The sequence below is a fragment of the Melospiza melodia genome, chromosome 15 (assembly GCF_035770615.1).
Source record: "Melospiza melodia melodia isolate bMelMel2 chromosome 15, bMelMel2.pri, whole genome shotgun sequence".
Lineage (NCBI taxonomy): Eukaryota > Metazoa > Chordata > Aves > Passeriformes > Passerellidae > Melospiza > Melospiza melodia.
The window spans coordinates 20,406,716-20,425,626 of NC_086208.1; the positions used below are offsets into that span (position 1 = coordinate 20,406,716).

The 18,911-nt window shown below is 65.3% G+C and overlaps 2 protein-coding genes across 2 annotated transcripts; both read right to left on the reverse strand.

Annotated features, from left to right (window-relative positions):
• Positions 1-4,016: 4,016 nt before the first annotated feature.
• On the reverse strand, positions 4,017-12,797 carry ANPEP (alanyl aminopeptidase, membrane). The gene is made up of 21 exons (XM_063170065.1): positions 12,648-12,797; positions 9,066-10,025; positions 8,668-8,813; positions 8,455-8,591; positions 8,246-8,372; positions 7,984-8,138; positions 7,798-7,911; positions 7,553-7,696; positions 7,414-7,479; positions 7,206-7,271; positions 6,855-7,027; positions 6,698-6,774; positions 6,405-6,538; positions 6,261-6,316; positions 5,997-6,144; positions 5,790-5,887; positions 5,538-5,651; positions 5,282-5,449; positions 5,035-5,175; positions 4,840-4,921; positions 4,017-4,351 (listed from the first exon to the last, which is right to left on the reverse strand). Exons 2-21 carry the CDS (start codon positions 9,719-9,721, stop codon positions 4,193-4,195), a joined length of 2,961 nt encoding a protein of 986 aa, XP_063026135.1. The 5' UTR covers positions 9,722-10,025; positions 12,648-12,797; the 3' UTR covers positions 4,017-4,192.
• A 274-nt stretch (positions 12,798-13,071) lies between these two features.
• AP3S2 (adaptor related protein complex 3 subunit sigma 2) lies at positions 13,072-18,790 on the reverse strand. Its single transcript, XM_063170066.1, has 6 exons — positions 18,633-18,790; positions 18,279-18,370; positions 18,084-18,195; positions 17,069-17,140; positions 14,091-14,198; positions 13,072-13,784 (listed from the first exon to the last, which is right to left on the reverse strand). Exons 1-6 carry the CDS (start codon positions 18,699-18,701, stop codon positions 13,656-13,658), a joined length of 582 nt encoding a protein of 193 aa, XP_063026136.1. The 5' UTR covers positions 18,702-18,790; the 3' UTR covers positions 13,072-13,655.
• Positions 18,791-18,911: the final 121 nt, after the last annotated feature.

The following is an 18,911-nucleotide window of genomic DNA, read 5'->3' on the forward strand; positions in this document are numbered from 1 at the left end:
GGGACAGCCTGGTCTGGGGGTGCACGTGGGGGCACAGGAACCCCCGAACTGGGTGTGCACTGGCTGGCACTGCGGGGCGCAGGATCCCCGAACTGGGTGTGCACTGGCTGGCACTGCGGGGCACAGGACCCCCGAACTGGGTGTGCATTGGCTGGCACTGCGGGGCACAGGACCCCCGAACTGGGTGTGCATTGGCTGGCACTGCGGGGTGCAGGATCCCCCAGCTCGGGTGTGCAAAGCCCTGGGAATGTGAGGGGCACAGGACCCCCGAACTGGGTGTGCACTGGCTGGCACTGCGGGGCACAGGATCCCCGAACTGGGTGTGCACTGGCTGGCACTGCGGGGTGCAGGACCCCCAAACTGGGTGTGCACTGGCTGGCACTGTGAGGTGCAGGACCCCCAAACTGGGTGTGCACTGGCTGGCACTGCGGGGTGCAGGACCCCCGAACTGGGTGTGCATTGGCTGGCACTGTGAGGTGCAGGACCCCCAAACCGGGTGTGCACTGGCTGGCACTGTGGGGCACAGGATCCCCGAACTGGGTGTGCACTGGCTGGCACTGCGGGGTGCAGGACCCCCGAACTGGGTGTGCACTGGCTGGCACTGCGGGGTGCAGGACCCCCGAACTGGGTGTGCACTGGCTGGCACTGTGGGGTGCAGGACCCCCAAACTGGGTGTGCATTGGCTGGCACTGTGGGGTGCAGGACCCCCGAACTGGGTGTGCACTGGCTGGCACTGCGGGGCACAGGATCCCCGAACTGGGTGTGCACTGGCTGGCACTGCGGGGTGCAGGACCCCCGAACTGGGTGTGCACTGGCTGGCACTGTGGGGTGCAGGACCCCCGAACTGGGTGTGCACTGGCTGGCACTGTGGGGTGCAGGACCCCCGAACTGGGTGTGCACTGGCTGGCACTGCGGGGTGCAGGACCCCCCAGCCGGGCTGTGCAGAGCCCTGGGAACGTGAGGGGCACAGGATCCCCACAAAGCTGGGGGCGCAGCTGAGGGGATGCAGTGGGGACTCAGGAGCCCCAAACCGCGTGTGCAGCGAGCAGTGCCCAGCACGGAGCCAGCCCACCCGAGGCCACCAGCCCCATGCCAGCATCCAGCCCAGTCTGGGCGCGCAGGGGTGTCCGAGGGGCGCCCCACGGCCCGGCCAGGCACGGCCCCTCCCGGCCGGCCCCCTCCTGGGCCGCATTAGCTGATGCGCTCCCGGGTAATGAGTTCTGCGCCCGCCGCAGCCGCTTCCCACCTCCCTGTTTGCACAAGTGCTGCAGCGCGGCCGGGCCGGGGCAGCGCCGGCCCTGGGGTCAGAGCCCCCGCAGCGTTGGGAAAATCTTTAGTTCTGACAAAGAGTGTCTAAGTCTTGTGAATTCCTTCAGCTTCAGCCAGAAGTGCTTAGTCCTGTATTAATGTATACAAGTGGTTATCTCAGCCTTAAATAGCGTGGGCTTGACCAACACTGGTAAGAAGATATATCTCAGCCAGACCACAGAGCTGGGATGTATTCAAAGAAAATATTTTTTTTTTGGTTTTGGCCTATTACCAAAATCAGATAATTTGAGGAATGGGGTGTTCCCCAAACAAGCACCAGAGAACCTCAAACACCCCTACTCTTATGTGAATAAGCCCCCAAAAGTGATATAAATATGCAAAGGAATTTGTGAGACTGTTTAGCATACATGATGAGTTTTGGGAAATGTAATTAATAACTTACAAAGCTTTAAACTAGTCTGTTAGGCAGCTGTGGTATTGGTAGTAGGAGACATCCCCTGCACACCCAGCACTGAAATAAAGCGATGCTACTTTCTAATACTGAACTTACAGTGTTAGAGGGTTTGACTCCCAACTTCTGGTGACAGCAGGACACCCTGCAGCCCCTGACCCCGGGAGCAGGGTGGGTTCCCCCGTCCCTTCAGCCCCTCTCAGTGGAGCAGGGTGCAGGGCCGTGAGGCAGCACGGGCAGGGCACACGACAGAGCTCAGCCAGCGCCCAGCTCAGGCTGTACCCCCTGAGCCCCCGGAGCCCCCAGGACACCTCCGTGCCTGCTGGGGACCCGCCATCCCGGAGCAGAGCCCGTGTGGTGTCCGGGGCTCATGCTTGTCCCTCTGTCCCTCTGGGACGGGCACCGCTCGCAGGGACAGTGCCCGGGCTGTGCCTGGTGCAGGGTGGGCGCTGCCAAGCGCCCGGGGCTGGGCACAGGGCAGGGGCCTCTGCGGCTCGGGCTCCCGGCATCGGAAGGTCAAGGCCCGGGCTGCGCTGCCGTGCGGGGCGCTGCGGTGCGGGGCGATCCGCCGCGGGGCTGCGGGGCTGGCGGCACGTTAGCATCTCTCACGGCCGTGTGAATGGGTCCCCGCACACTTCCCAGCGCCGGCAGCGCCAATTAAGGACCGAAGGAGTCAGATCTGACACCTCTGCAAATGGGCCCGGCATTCCCAGGCTCCTGCCGCCCGCCCGGAGCGGGGCGAGGCTGGGGGAGCTCGGTACCTCCAGGTGGGCGCAGAGGCATCACCCCGCACCCCCGGCCCAAATAACGCCGGGTTACCCCCAGACACGGCCCGCAGAACCGTGCCCAGCCAGGGCCAGGCACAGCCCGCGCCCTCAGCCCCTTCGGCAGAGTCCCCTGCGTCCCCTCGGGGCAGGAACGGGGTCCGGGGGCCCCACGGAGAGCCTGAGGCACCCCCTGGATCGAGACCCTGTGCCTCACCCCCTACTACACCAGCCACCTCTCTGCCCTGCTGGGAGGCACTGTCCCCGGGGCCTGGGTGTGCCAGGACACGGACACGGGTGTGCTGGGGGTCACCTGCCATGGCGGGGATCCCCCCAGAGCTGCACGGGGCTCCCGGCATGGGGACGGCTGCCTGGGGTCTCCCCTCTGCACCGCAGAGGTGCCTGGGGCTCCAGAGCTGCATGGAGGGTCACCCCCTACGCCCCTGCTGCAGGGACCCTGCCAGAGCTTCAGAGCACTCCCGGCTGCCCTGTCCTGCAGCCTCCCCACAGATGTGCCACAGCTAATGGGGCACCTTCCTGCTGCTGCCTGGAGCCTCCCAGGGCAGGACTGACGGACACGGGGCACCACAGGATGCCCACACCTGGGTCCCAGCTGCCCTCACATCACCAGGTACCCAAAGACCCTCCCCGGCCCAGCCCCTGCTCCTGCAGGCTGGGGTGCAGGATGGTCCTCGTGGGGTGGGTGCAAGGTGGGCTGTCCCACAGCCGCTCGCCTCACACAGCTCGGCACCCTGGGCCCCAGCCAGGCTCACCTCCCCAGCTCCTGCTGCAGCCCGTCCTGCCCAGCTGCACCCCAGCACTGTGGGGCTGGAGCTGCCTGCAGCCCTGGACACAGAGCCCACACGGGCACGGCGGCATGGCAGTGGGGCTGTGGGGCAGTGGCAGAGCCATGGGTCAGTGGCACAGCCATGCTGCAGAGCTACACGGGATGGGACAGACGCCAGGATCCTCCCTAAAGCCGCCCTGCAGAGCTGCTTCCCTATTCCTCGCTGCGGGACCTGCTGGCTGCACCCCAGCACGGGCGGGCTGGGAGCACCCTTCAGCCTGCACCCCACACGCACAGCCAGGTGCTGCCCACTGCCAGCCCAACCCAGCCCGGATGTGTCCCAGGGCCCACCCAGGCTGTCCCCAGCCCTGCTGACCCCCATCTCCCACCCGCCTGGGGGTCTCGTCCCTTCTCTGAGCCCAAAGGCAGCTCTGTCCCTGCAGGGCGGCCGTGAGGGACAGTCCCTCCTGCCTGCCACAGCCTGGCCCTGCCCCGAGCCTGCAGCACCTGCCCGGAGCAGCGCGGGCAGAGGGTCCTGTGCCAGTGCCCCAGAGCAGGGCCCAGCAGGGGAGCTCACACGCCGCTGTCAGACAGAGGGGCTGGGGCTGGCGTCAGTGAAGCCCCAGAGCCACTTAGCACCAGGCTCCTAACAGCCCGGGGGCTCACAGCCCCGGGCCCTGCAGGGCCCCTGGCACTTCCTACCCGGTGTGTCACAGTCCCCACAGCACGGCCCCAGCCCACAGGGTGCCCTGGAAACTGGGCAAGTTTTTATTTACTGCCCAGAGCGCATCAGCCTGGCCTCCCCTTGGCCAGACCCCGAGTTCCCCGTGCCCATCATGCAGGCGTCAGCCCATTCCTGGCAGTGCGGGGGCTGGAGTGGCCGAGGGTCCGTCCTGGAGGCCAGGGAATCACAGGCGCCTCTTATTTGGTCCGGGTCTCGCTCTCAAACCAGCTCTGCACCGCGGCCTTGTTCTCCTCCACCCACTTGATGTTAGCGCGGGTCTGCTCCAGCGCCTGCTCCAGCGCCCGCGTCCCCGACCCGAACCCGATGTCCTGGTTGTCCTCCTTGAACTGCTCCAGCTGCCAGGCAGAGACGGGGCTGGAGCAGGCAGGGCAGATCCCAGCACACTGCACACCCCCCAGAACACCCCTGGGAGCGCTCCAGCACCACCCCAGCACCTCTCAGCTGCTCCCTGGCAGGACCCCTACAGCCCCCAGGAGCACCCCGATGGCCTCTGTGAGCCCTCAGCAGCCCCCAACATCATCCTGACAGCCCCAGTAGCACCCTGAGAGCCCCCAGCACCATCTCAGCAGCCTCCAGGAGCACCCCAACAGCCTCCAGCAGCCCATGCAGCACCCCAACAGCCCCCAGGAGCACTCTGACAGCCCTTGGGCGTCCCTGCCACCACCCCAGCAGGCACCCAGCAGCCTGTGACAGGGACAGAAGCCTCTTGGACCCCTGGGCTCACAAGGGGCAGGAAATCCCCTCTCAAGGGCTGCTGGCACAGGGCAGCTCTGCCAAGGCTGGGGTCCCTGGTCCCCCGGCTCCTGCCGGGGTCCAGCCTCACCTGTTGCAGCTCAAACTCTGTGGAGAAGCGCTGGGTCACAGATAAAATCAGGCGGGAGAAGGAGAAGGAGCCGCCGCCATACCTGGGAGAGCAGAAGTGTGCTGAGCCAGGGGGAGGGGACAAGGGAGGGGACAGTGCCACCCCCAAGGGGCGCGGGCAGGCAGACAGGGGTGCCCCAGCCCCCGCGGTGCTCACTGGGTGAAGAGCGTCCTCCAGTTGGCACGGATGAAGTCCCAGGCCAGGGACTGCCCCACGACGTTGCTGGCAATGCTGTTGATGGTGGAGGTGGCATCCTGCTTCCGGATCTTGGTAGGGTCGAGGGTGTACTGCAGGTACCTGGGGGGCACAGTGAGGGGCTCAGGGGCTGGCAGGGGCAGCGGACACGCCGAGGGTGATGGGCTGGTGGGGACACAGCGCGGGGCCAGCCAGACCCCACACGCACCGGCTGAGGATCCAGGGGTCGGGGCTGCAGGCGAGGGCTGTGCGGAGCTTGTCGGCCTCAGACACCACACGGGCCTCCTGGAACTTCTTCCAGAGGAACTGCCAGGCATCATCCCCGCCCGTGGCCACCATGCTGCAGTAGATGGCCGAGCGCAGGTTCGGGGGGACCCTGTTGGGGTGAGAGCCGTGGGTGCCAGGAGCCCCTTGCCGTGCCCATCCCCACCCCACACACAGCACCGCGGCTTCCCAGCACTCACGGGTTGGGGCTGCTGGTGCTGTTCTGCCACTGGCTCAAGTAGTTGGCAGCCAAATGCTGGCAATCGGTGACACCGTAGGAGCAGGCGGTGCTGATGGCATTGGCCTCGTTGTACCTGGGGGAGAGAGGCCGTGAGGGCTGGGGTCTGGCACAGGGCACCCACTGGCCAGTGCTGGCACGAGGCAGGGCTGTGCCCCCTACCCAGCGCAGCCAGGGAGACCCCAGGGACCCAGCCCAGCCCCAGGGTACTCACTGGACCATCAGCAAGCTATCATTGAGGCGAGTGCTCCAGTTATTGGTGAGTTTCTTGTAGTGCTCAAAGAGAGGGGTCACCTGCTTTTTCATGTATGCCTGGGGGCAAGAGGGGGTCAGTGCCCAGTGACACTGGCAGCAGCCCCCACACCACTGTGGGGGCAATCCTGGCCCCTCACGCCCAGCACAGGGGGCTGGCACCACTCACCGACATGGCCCCAAAGACCTCGCTGCGGTCAAACATCAGCTTGAAGTACTTGAGGTTGGTGAGTGCTGCCTGCCAGGGCATGTATTCCGTCTCCCGGCTCAGGAACCGTGTCGTGTTCAGAGCCAAGGTCACATCCACGTACTTGGCCCTGTCAGGGGTGACGGCAGCGTCACCTCCCCAGCCTCACTGGCACTGCCCAGCCCGGGCACCCACCCCATGCAGCCCCTCACCCCAGTGGCACCCAGACCACCAGGCAGGGCTCACCTGGCCAGGTTAAAGGCGTCATCAATGATCTGGGCACGGTTGATCACAGGGAAGACCTGAGAGAGCAAAGTCAGTGTCTCAGGGCAGCCAGAGCGCGGTGGTGTGAATGGGGTCCCACCCCACAGCCCTGAGCGCCCCGTGTACCGAGTGGTTAGTGTCAAGCTGCTGGACGAGCTGATTCCAGTTCTCCTGGTTGTAATTGACACGGAAGTACCCGGTGACATTGAGGTTCAGCAGGAGCCAGTCGGGGCTGGTGAGCCTGAAGTCGTTGTTGGTGTCTGGGAAGGGGACAGGAGGCTGTGCCAGAGCTGCACTCGCACCCGCCAGGGAGGGCCAGGCTCAGCCCCCAGCACCACTGCCTCCCTGGGAACCCCGGCCAATGCCGTGGCAGTGGAGGTGGCAGCAGGACCCCCACTCGCGGCCAGGACATGCCATACCTGTGACTTTGGTCAGCCAGGTGTCGTTCCTGCGGCCACTGCCTGTCATCCAGGTGATGGGGACGATCCAGGTGTAGCTGCGCCATGGACAGACAGGTGGTGGGACTGGCCCTCATCCCCTGAGGCCTCAGTTCCCAGCCAGCCCTGCCACACTCACTTGAAGACAGAGGGTCTGTCCACAGAAGATGTGGGGTCCAGCAGGAAATGGGCCTGGCGGACGGCGCCGCTGCGGGTGTCGACAGTGACCACAGGGAAGCCCATCTGCAGCGTCCAGCGGTCCATGATGTTGCTGATACTGTCAGGCAGCTGGACCTTGTTCTTGTCCACCGCCTGCGGGGATGGCAGCACCTCTGGTCACCAGGGCCAGGGGCACGGCCAGCGTGGGGCACGGCCAGCGTGGGGCACGGTCAGCGCTGCAACCCTCACCCAGCACGTGGGACCCCGCCACACCTGGCAGCCCCCCAGAGCCAGGGCCAGGGATGCTGCAGGAGCACCAGCCCCCTCCTACCTGCTGCAGATGGACCCAGAGGTCAGAGTAGATGGTGTTGCTGTAGGAGAAGGTGTGGAGGTAGGACTGTGGGAGAGCACCAGGAGAGACGGGTGAGCAAGGGCAAGTCTGGGGTGTGGGACCCCCCTAGAGCAGCCAGGCAGGTCTCTACCACGGGATGCCCACCCTGCACTGGGCTCGCTGCCCCCCAGTACCAGCAGCACCTCACCTGCAACCCCTCCTTGAAGATGTCCTCGCTAAGGAAGCTCGAGAGCATCCGCAGCACCGATGCTCCCTGCAGGGACAGCAGGTCAGAGAAGCCAGGGGCGCCCCAGAGTGCATCCCCACCCCAGAGCCCCCGTGCACACCTTGCTGTAGGCGATGCTGTCGAAGACTTCGCTGATCTGGGCTGGGGTGTTGATCTCCTCCTCGCGGAAGGAGAGCGGGTGGGAGCTGGCCAGGGCGTCGGTGGCCATCACGGTATGCAGCTCGTTCAGCACCATCAGGTCTTTCTGCAGAGGGGGCACCAGCACCCTGCTCAGCCCCGCTGCGCCGCCGGGCACCGGGGCAGCCCTGGGCTGCCTGCTCCCCCGCCCGTCGCCCTGGCACTCACAATGTTCCAGTCGGGCTCAGCAGAGTCGGCACCCAGGTACTCCACGTACGAGGCGAAGCCCTCGTTCAGCCACAGGTCGTTCCACCACCGCAGCGTCACCAAATTCCCAAACCACTGCAGAGGGCACAGCACTGCCTCAGCCGCCAGCCGTCAGCCAGGGCGGGGGGCCAGGGGTGCGGCAGGTACCTGGTGTGCCAGCTCGTGGGCGATGACGGTCACCACCCGCTCCTTGTTGCCGATGGAGGAGTACTCAGCATCGAAGAGCAGCGAGTTCTCCCGGTAGGTCACCAGCCCCCAGTTCTCCATGGCACCCGCATTGAAATCGGGGAGGCCAACCTGGTCTGGGGGTGGAGGGGTCCCGTCAGTGCCCCACTGACAGCACGCTGGACCATCGTCCCCCCTGCAGCGGGCACTCTACCCGGTGCCCCGGGCACCCCGCAGCACCCACCAGACTTGGGGAGCGGGTAGGCCGTGTTGTAATGCTTCTCAAAGAAGTTGAGGATGGGACCAGTGACTTTGAGAGCGTAGGTGCCCTGGCCCTCTTTGATGGCTTCGGGGCGGCCCCAGATGCGAATCTGGAGAGGAGAGATGCAGGACTCATCAGTGCCCAGGCTCAGCCACCCAGGTGGGCAGGGGGTGCACCCCACCCCATCCTACCAGTGTCTTCCCCGTGTTATTCTCCACGGGTTCGAACTGGCTGACAATGAAGGCCAGAAGGTATGTGGACATCCGGGGAGTGGTGTAAAACTTGGTGACGCTCCAGATTTCTCCACCAATCTCCTGCTGCGTGGTGTCTGTAGAGATCAGAGAATCACCCCACAGCCCTGCCAGGCCCCCAGCCCCCCAGTGGGGTCCCCCCGCCCCACTCACTTTCGTCAGGCATGTTGGAAATGGCCTTATAGCCAGAGGGGTAGATCAGTGTCACTGTGAAGTTGGCTTTCATGGCCGGCTCGTCGAAGCAGGGGAAAGCCTTGCGTGCGTCAGCCGCCTGCATCTGTGTGGTGGCCACCACCTGCCTGTGAGCCAGCCCCATCAGTCCTGGGGGTCCCTGGGGAGGCCGCACCCCCCAGTCCCCCTTCTCCCATCCCCACTGAGGCGGCATGAGGATGCAGGGGTGGCACAGAGGCTCCACACACTCATCCCATGGTCCTGGTGGAAGAGGAACCCCAACACCAGCCCATGCCCTGCACTGCCCTGTGCCAGCCCCTTCCCACCACCACACTGGGCCAGCCCTGTGGCTTCCGCCCTGTCCCCTGCCCTCCACCTACTTGTTGCCCGAGGCATCCGTGTATTCGCTGCGATAGAAGCCAGCCAGGTCATCGGCCAGCTCCCCGGTGAAGCTGCTGGACAGCCGGTACCGCTTGCCCTGCTGCAGGGGAGCGCCCAGCTGCAGCACCAGGTACTGGGTGGGAGTCTCCAGCCAGGTGCGGGAGATGGCAGGGAGTGTGCCACCATCCTCTGCCTGCAGGGTGGCATGGAATGTGCCCTGCATGGTGTAGTTCAGGTTCTTGCTGTGGATGAGGATGAGGTCGGTGGCTTCCTCACACAGGAACACCACACTGCTGTTCCCCTTGAAGATGTACATGTTGTTGGCATCAGGCTTCAGGAAGGGCTGCAGGGACACCTCATAGAACTCTGGCTTCAGCGTGGCCGGCAACCTCCACTGGTTCCAGGGGTTGTTGGGGGCAGGGGTGGTGGTGCTGGTGCTGGTGCTGGTGCTGGTGCTGGTGTTGGTGCCAGGGCTGGCCGTGGTGCTGGTGCTGGTGCCAGGGCTGGCCGTGGTGCTGGTGCCCACATCTGATATGCCCTTGTTCTTTTCCTGGGCGTACACCACCGAGAGTGCAATGATGGTGGCCACAGCCCCCAGGCCCAGCACGATGGCCACGATGCCCACGGTCTTGCTGATGAAGAAGCCACCTGCCATGGTGGGCAGCAGGAGCGGCACTGGCAGAGACGGCGCTGGTGCAAGCACGGCTTTTAGCCTCTCGCTCGCACGAGGTTTATTAGTCCAAGTTAATGGGTGAAGGATTAAATGGCCATGGGGTTCAGGGCGGTGACACGCCCTGGGATGAGCTTTCCACCCACCCGCCCCTCAGCCTGGCAGGAGCACCACGGCCCGGCGCCGCTGCTGCAGGGGCAGAGCTGGCAATGGGGGGTGGCACCATCGGGGAGCGTGCAGGAGCTGTGGGCCTGGACCCCTGGAGTCCTTCCCCAGCGCTGGCCAGGCCCTGCAGAAGGAGGGACAGAGCAGGTGGTCACAGCCAGCAGCCACATCCCCACCACGCTGCGGGGCCCAGCGTGCGTCCCCATCAGCCAAGCCAGACGCAAACTCAGTGTCACCCCATTCACCCTCGAGTGACAGGGTCTGAGCCGCTGCCAGAGGGTCCAGGCTGCCCTGGCGTGCGGGGCACAGCTCACAGGCTGCCCCAGCCAGGGAATGCAGGCGCAGCACGATGCCTGGCAGCCCCACCCAGGGAAAGCAGGTGCTGCACGGGGCCTGGCAGCGGCGGGGGAATGTGGGGGGAATGCTCGGGCGGAGCTCCCTCTGCCCACAGCCCTCTCAAAGTCCAGGGTCGTGCCCCTGGAGGCAGTGGGGTCAAACTCCATCCTTGTGAGCCCAGCCCCAGTGGGCACAGGTGAGGTCCCCACCCAGGGACCTGTCACACACTGGGAAAACATAGGAAGTCCTGTGCTCAGGATCTAATCAATCTCTCCATAGGGAGATATGGGCAGGTGTTGCCAGGAGCCACAGCTGGGGCAAAGGGCAAACCAGGATGAGTGAGTGGTGTCCTCAGGGAATCCTTGCCCTGTCCCTGACAGCACCCAGCTGCACCTGCCAGGGCCACTGTGCCCGGCATAAATCACTCGGGATGCTGCTGGTGTTCCTGGCCCTTCCTGTTAGGCACAGCCATGCCCCAAGAACAGAGGTCACTGCTGGCTCTCTCAGTGCCACCCCCAGCCTGGCTCTGGCCAAAGGCGTTGGGGACAGTCCCCCAGAGGCCCCAGGGGCACAGGCGGCCGGGAGGGTGCCAGGCACTCTGCACACCGCTGTCCCAGGCCTGCTGGCCCTCCCCACAGCCCCTCGGGCACAGCACGCAGGCATCCCCCTTGGCTGGCCTGGGGAGGGGCTGGATGGAGCCACCGGGGAGCAGCAGACACAACACCCACACCCGCCTCCCCCAGCCTGCAGAACTCTGTCCCCACCCCAGTGCACCCCTCTCTGGAGCCCAGCCAGCAGCACACACATCTCTGTCCCACAAGCGGCACAGATGCTGGGCGTCACCCCCGTGGGCACGGGGTCCCTGGGGCTGTGGCCTCACACACCCCACAGGCTGACAACCCCAGAGCCCCCCACACCGCCATGCACCCCAGAGACCCCCCAAGTTCCGCACTGCACACGGGCCCCATAACCCCCATGTACGCGAACCGCACTGCCAGCCGCACAGCCCACAGCCCCCGCAGCCCCTTGCCCCGCTCGGTGCAGCCCAAGGCACCCCGCGGAGCCCCGCTTGGGCTCTGCACCCCGAGCCTCCGCAGCAGCACGGTGCCCGCTCACCTTCCTGCGCTCCGCCGGGGCCAGCGGGTCCCGCCGGCCCGGCTGCCGCTTCCTGCGCCCCGCGGGTCGCCCTGCCCGTCCGAGCTCTGCCCGTCCGAGCTCTGCCCGCCCCGGCCCCGCGCTCTGGCTCCGAAGGGAGGAAAGCTTCCTCCGAAGCGCCAGGGCAGGAACGCGCAGCTCTCGCCCCCTTAACCTCGTGTCTGCCGGCCGGCGGGGCGGGGGCACGGCCCGGGGCAGCGCGGAGGGAGAGCAGGGCCGGGAGGCAGTTCTGAGGCAAAAGGCGGCCGGGGACCGGGCCTGGCTCTGGGAACGCGCTCCGGCGGGCAGGGCTGAGCCGAACCGGCCGAGCCTGGCACCCGCGGGTGCCACAGCCCAGCACAGCCGGGGCAGGCGGTGGGCTGGGGCCCGGAGCCATGCCCGGAGCCGTGCCCGGCGTCAGCACCATGCGGCAGCTCGGAGCGGCCAGGCGCTGTCCCCCACAGCCCCTGGCAGGCCGCATGCCCCGCTCGCTGCTGCTGTGGGCCCGCCTGCTGACCCAGCCAGCGCGGCCCCTCCGGGCACAGCGGGGCACGGCCCGCGCCTGGCGCTCCGCTCCGCACCCGCTGCAGCTCCGGGGCTGGGGCTGCCCGGGCTGGGGGCTCGGCCCGGCCCAGGCCAGCCTCAGCCAGGGCCGGGGAGCAGAGAGCGGCCGGGCCGGCAGAGGGGCTGCCCCGCAGAGGGGGGCCCAGCGCGGTGCCGGGCCTCAGCCCAGCGGCAGGCCGGGCAGCGGGGCCGAGCTGCCGCAGAGCCGCCCCGGGCGCTGCCCAGGGAGCACGTGGGGCCGGACACAGCCTCGGCGCTGGGAGTGCTGTGGCGTGGGGCCGGACACAGCCCACAGCATTGGGGGTGCTGTGGCGTGGGGCTGGACACAGCCTCAGCGATGGGGGTGCTGTGCCGTGGGGCCGGACACTGCCCGCAGCGTTGGGGGTGCTGTGGCGTGGGGCCGGACACAGCCTCAGCGATGGGGGTGCTGTGGCGTGGGGCCGGACACAGCCTCAGCACTGAGGGTGCTGTGGCGTGGGGCCGGACACAGCCCACAGCGTTGAGAGTGCTGTGGCGTGGGGCCGGACACAGCCTCAGCACTGAGGGTGCTGTGGCACTGCCCACGGCAGCCCAGCCCCGTGCCCCGGCCTGGCGCAGAGCAGCTCGGCGACTCCCTGGCCATGAGGTGAGCCGGAGCATTCCCTCCGACTGTCCCAGTCCTGCCAGACTCCGCGCCCCAGCCCCAGCACATGGCCCCGGCACGATGGCTCACCTGCACCCTTCGCCGGCACCTACGACACGACAAGGAGGAGGAGAAATAGGAGGAAGCAGAGGAAAAGGAGAGCCAGCAGGGAAGAGGACACAGCAGGTTGCCCAGCTCCTTGACCTCCAGGCTATTGGCCAGCTGGGGAAGGGTTAAGCTGCAGGGAGGGGAAATTCCTTCCCGGCAGAGTCACGGTTTCCCTGCCAGGGGAAGTGGAGGCAGAACCCGGAGCACAGCTGGGGAGCAGAGGAAGGGCCCCTGGCCAGCCCCAGGGCTGGTGGCCAGATGGAGCCTCGGCGGAGCCAGGGGCACGGGGTACGTGGCTGACAGAGCCCATCGGGGTCACTGTGACCCCCAGGACAAACCCTGCTCCTCCCCGGCCTCAGAGCAGCCCAGCCCCGCAGGTCCCACACACCCACAGCAGACACAGACACGGCTTCAGGGGCAGTTTATTGGGACACAGGGATGCACTCCAGCAGCCCCAGCCTGGCCTGACCCTGCAAGCCCCCCAGGCACTCACTCCCATCCCTCTTGCTGCCACAACCCCGCTCCAGCATGTCCCCCGCACGCTGTCCCCAGGGCACACAGCAGCTCCCAGGAGTGACCCCACCCAGCTGGGGCCCATCACAGAGAGCAGGACCAGGGCAGGGGACAGCCATGGCTGGGAGGGTGGAAGGGACAACCTGCAGCTCCTGACAGAGCCGTCGCTACAGGCACACTTTTGCCTCGGGGAATCCCAAGAACCCCAGGAGAGGCAGGAGCCAACTCTTCCCCGCAGCGAGGAGAGGCTGCGTGTGCACAGGGAGGGAGGGGAAGGAAGAGCAGCCTCCGTGTTGGGGGACCAGGGAACAGAACTGGGCCCAGGTGCAGAGGGAGGGACCCCCAGCCCGTTCTCTGAGCCCTGTCACTGCTACTTGCCCTCAGCCACCATCGGGGCCTGTGTGCCACACGGGCAGAGCCCCGGCAGGAGCCGGGGACCCCAGCTCTGCTCAGCAGGCAGCCCCCAGCACGGGCTGCTCACATGAACTGTGACAGGTTGGGCACTTTGATGTTGATGTCCCCGATGTTGATGTTGCGGGGGATCTCGGGCAGGTTGATGTTCTTCACGGCCGACACAGCGCGGGAAGGAGCAGCTGAGAAGCCTCCCTGGGGACAGAGGGACCGTGACCACTGGTCCCACCCCAGAGCCCCCCTCCACAGCCCCTTCACCATAAACCTTCAGTGGCCTGGGGTCGTTATCCTTGACAAAGGAACCGCTTCCACGGGCAGCTCCCTGCACTCGTGACCAGCACCACGGGGCAGGATGTCCCCAGCCCCATCCGAGGGCTCAGGCAGGCGGACCCTGGGAGTGCCCTGGGTACCCCCCACGCCCACCCCCGTCCCCATGGGCCACCCCCGCACAGCCCAGGCTCCATCAGCTCCCAGGGGCACAGCCGCAGTGTCACCGCTCACCTCTGCCTTCTCCAGCTTGCCCTGGGCCTCCACCTGCGCCACGATCTCGTTCATGTTGGTCTCCAGCACCATCCCGCCGATCACCATCTCCTGCAGGATGTGGTGCACCTGCCAGGGAGGGACACGGGGAACAGAAGGCTCAGGGCCCGCTCCTGGGAGCTCGTCAGGGGCCAGCATCTCCCCAAGGGACACAAATCTACCCCTGCCCCCTTCTGAGCTGCCTGGAGAGCAAAAGGGTTGCCAAGGGGAGCCCCAAAGCTCCACTTTCCACCTGCACCCCACTGGAGATGACACCCACCCACCGGGCCCCTGCAGCAGCCTGATGCAATGGGTTCCACTGGCACAGCCTGGACACGTGGCTGGTCCCTCCTGGGCCAGGTTACAGCAGGAATGTGTCCTAGGGATGACCCAGCAGGCAGCAGGGCCCTCAAGGGGCAGGACACTTCTCCCCAGAAGCTCCTTCTCCTCAGAAAGCCAGGCCAGAACCTGGCCTCTCCCCTGTCTCTGAGGAAGGTCGAGACTGTGACACGGGCACAGAAAAAGCACACAGCTGCCAAGGGAGTCTGCTCCTTTCCTGGCATCCCTCGAGTTCAAGGATGAACAGGCAGGCAAGGCCAGTGCAATCACACAGCCAGAACAGGGAAAGGAACATTGCTGAGTTGCAATCCCAGAAATTGCAATCAGCCCCGAGGTGGCAGCCAGGCTGGGCTGGTGGCTACAACTCCCTCCAGCTCCTGCTCCTGGCTCCTCTCAGCACTGCCTGCACAGTCAGCAGTTCCCAGTGAGCCTCCAGCACAGATAATGGATTTATGGGTCCCAGATACTTCCGTGAAAGAGGATACGCAGGAGCACGGTTGGGTTATGAGATTGTTTTATGGTTTCACAGAGCCAGGCTGCACTTGTGACACCTTGTGAACTTCAGGACAGTGCTGGGGAGAATAAAGAACAGGAGAGAACGTGCAATCCCAGCAACTGCGGAGGGGCAATCCCAGCTCTGTGCGGTGACCCAGCCCAGGCTCCCCACAGCCCCTGTCCCACGGTGCCTGCAGCAGCACGTGTGTGGGATCAGCAGGGCACAGGGTGGCCCCAGGCAGCTCTGGCACCCCCATCCCACAGCCCAGTCCCAGTGCATGCTGAAGCAGCGGGAGCAAGTGGCTCCCACAGCCTAAAAGGATATGGGAGCATCGGGAAACGTTCCTCCGAGATCTGGCTTCAGCCCAAGCTGGCTACAAACCAGCAGGGCAGAAATCTTGAGCAAGTTTTGTTTTCCAAGCCAAAGCACAACACTTCCTGAGAAATCTGTGTTCCCTCTGGGACTCTGCAGCTGCTCAGTGCAGCTCACACTCCACTGCGAGGAGGAAAGCAGGGCTGAGAGCTGAGCACAGCCCACCCTGAGTCCCCCTTGGACAGGGCATGCCTGCACTCTGAGGCTGGGGCTCCCAGCACCGGCAGCCACAAGCACTGGTGTCACTGGTGCCTGAGCAATGCCCCCCTCCACCAGCCCATGGCAGGAGCAGGACCCCAGGCCTGCCACAGCTCTGGTGCCATGGCCCTGTGCTGCAGGTAGTGCAGGGTGGAACTTCAGACAAAAAACAATTACAGAATGCAGCCAAAGCTGCACCTGGACCCCTGCCCAGGGAGACATTCACTCGTGGGCCTGCCTGGGCATCCCAGGGGGGCAGCCTGGGCCCAGCAGGACACACCAGCACATTCCCAGCACCCCAAATGCTGTCCCTCTGCACCCAGCTCCGGGAAGCACAGGAACACGAGCACATCTGAGACATAAACATGTGCCAAATATAGAGAGAGACCAACCGATAATGGCCAAGAGTTGAGTCAAAGCTGGGAAGCAGCAGGAGCATGGCATGGGGAGGGCTGGGAGAGCCTGGGTGGCCGAGCTGGGGTCTGCACTACCAGAAACCCCCAATTCCCATCTCCTGAGAATGTTCCTCTGTCAGGAAGGGTCAGAGGAAGGGTGAGCCCACTGCTGCTGGCCAGGGTGCGATGCGCCCTGCCCAAGGGCTGCAGGCTGCCCCTGGGGCTCACTGTTTGACATGCAGAGCTCATGTAAAGCTGACAGTGAGGCTGAGTGAAAAGCTGCTGGGTCCTGCCGCTCCCACAGGCAGCAGCCACGGGCATATCCTGCCCCAGCTGTGGGCAGAGGTTACCTGGGCAGCTGCCAACACTTCTCCCACAGCTGCTCGGCCCTCCTTCCAGCTCTGATAAACACTTAGGGCAAACAGTGAAACCAAAGCCTGACCTCAGCAGCTGGTAACAGAGAGATACCCGGGACCTGCTCGCTCCCCCTGCCTGCCAGTTCCCCAGTTGGAATCACCAATGGAAAGGGAGCATTTTACTTCCTTTGACTTTTTCTTTCCCCAGTGCTCTTTTTTGTTGATATGTTTTTGTCTCCAGCAAAGCAAGAAAATCTTGATCAACAGCAACACAAGCCTGCACCCTCAGCCAAGCCTCTCCCTGCTCCAAGCCTATTCCTGGCTACCTATCCCCAGCCATCTTCAGCCTTGTGACCCAGGACATGATCTAAGAGGACGCTTCCTGTCCAGATCTCCGTCCAGCTCAAGAGGAAGCATTACAGGCTGCGCTCAAACCAAAGTTTACCCAGCACTCTGAATTCCAAACACTCCCATTGTTCCTGCCCTTTTCTTTGCCACCAGCTGTAGCACAATGTAAATTCCCACGAGGTGTCACGGCCTGGAGCAGAGGCAGAACGCCCCGGGCCCTGGGCAGAGGCTGCCAGGTGCAGCAGAGCTGGCTGTGCAGCACACACCCACAGTGCCACCCGGCCCTCGGCTCTCTCCTGGGGAGCTCACAGTGCGAGTGCCTCGCAAAGAACACGGCTGAAAGCTTCCCATACAGGATCCCAGTGCCCCCAGAGTGACCCCTGCCATCCCCACACTCTCCTGGCCAGCCCAGCCCAGGAAATGCAGCTCTGGAGCAGCCCCGAGCCCAGCACCCACCTTGTCCATGTGGAAGATGAGGTCCAGCTCACAGACGTTCTCAAAGCACTTGTCCAGCGTCTCCACAAACACCTGGGAGAGACAGAGACCGGGCAAGATGGTCACACCAACCCCGTGGAACGCTCCAGGAACAGGACAGAGGGACTGGAAAGCTGGAGAAGGACCTAGGCAAGCGTGTGGCTGAACATGAGCCCAGGTGTGTCCAGGTGAGCAAGAGGCCACTGGCACCTGGCTTGTGTCAGCCCCAGCGTGGGCACAGGCCCAGGGCAGTGCCTGTCCCCTGAGCTGGCACTGCTGGGGCACCTCCAGCTCTGGGCCCTACCTGACAGCAGAGACCTTAAGGGGCTGGAGCGTGTCCAGAGCACGGAACAGAGCTGGGAAAGGGCTGCAGAATTCCTGAGGGAGTGGGGAAAGGAGCTCAGCCTGGAGAAAAGCAGGCTCAGGGGCACCTTCTTCCCATATCCTGGTGTTCAAAGGGTGGCTACAAAGCTGGAAACTCTTGTAATGCGTGGAGGCACATGGAAAGACACTGAATGATGGGTACAAGTTCCTCTTGGGGAGACTCCAGTAAGGCTCAAGAGGAAAATTTTTTCCAAACAAACAGCGGGTGAATAATCTCCATGAGGAAGAGAGGTATTCCCCAACACTGGGTATTATTCACATGCCAGGGTGTTGGGAATTGTCTAGGCCATGCTTTGCCAAGAAAGGCTGGACCAGACAATCCCTGAGGTCCCTTCCAACCCGGGATTCCAGAATCCTCGCATTAATGGTTGGACTTGGTGCTCCCAAGAGTGTTTTCCACCCTGAATAACTCTATGTGTCTATTTTTAAAGACATTCCTTCAGACTGCCGTCCCTGCTGCTCCCAGGTGAAGGAGCCATGTAGAAGCGTGCAGCCCCCCGCCACCACGGCCCCGAGGGCTTCTCAGGCCTTCCAGAAGGGCTGGCACAGGGCTGGCACGGCCGCGAAACGGCCCTGGGTGGCGCCAGGGCAGCTGGGCGCTGCGGGGACGCACCTGGATGAGGTCCAGGATGCCCAGCTCGCTCTCGGAGGAGTCCACGCAGAACACGAAGTACAGTGTGGCGTAGTGGCGGTAGATCAGCTTGTAGTCGGAGCCGCCGAACAGGCTGCGGGGACAGGGGCACGGCTGAGGGGCACAGCCCGCACTCGGGGGAGCGGACAGCCCGGCACGGCCCCTCCCGGCCGCTACCTGCCGCACTCCAGGAAGTTGCAGATGTGGTCATCGCGCTTGAGCACCAGGTGGAAGGTGTCACGGATGATCTGCTGCTGCACCTCTTCTGCCTGCAGGAGGAGAAGCTGGCTGGGCGCCCGTGGCACCCGCGGCTCCGGGCCACGCGCCGGTCCCGGTGCCCCCGGGGGCATCCCGAAGGACGCGACCCGGGCAGCGGCAGGTGCCGCAGCGACCGCCCCGCTCCCGGGACACCCCCGGCCCGCCGAGCGCACGGCGCCCCCAGCCCTGCGCTGCTCCCGGGCCCGCACGGGGCTCAGCACCCCCGCCGCAGCCCAGCGGGGCCCCGGCCCGGTGCCGGCCCCGGTGGCGCACCAGGTGCTGGTAGAAGCGGACGAGCCGCGGCTTCCCGTGGTTGTTGAACACGAGGATGGCGTTGATCATCCCGGCGGCGCGTCGGGCCGGGCCGGGCCGGGAGCAGCACTGGCAGCAGCACCGCGGCCGCGCACCCACCGCAGGAAGCCCCTCGGCCGCCCCGGAAGCGCACCGGGCTCCGGTGGGCTGAGCCCGGGGTGACCCTGCGGAGCGCCGGGCCGCGGGAGCGACCAAAGCCGCTCCTGGGCGGGGGCGCCGCGCGGCTGCACCGCGCCTGCC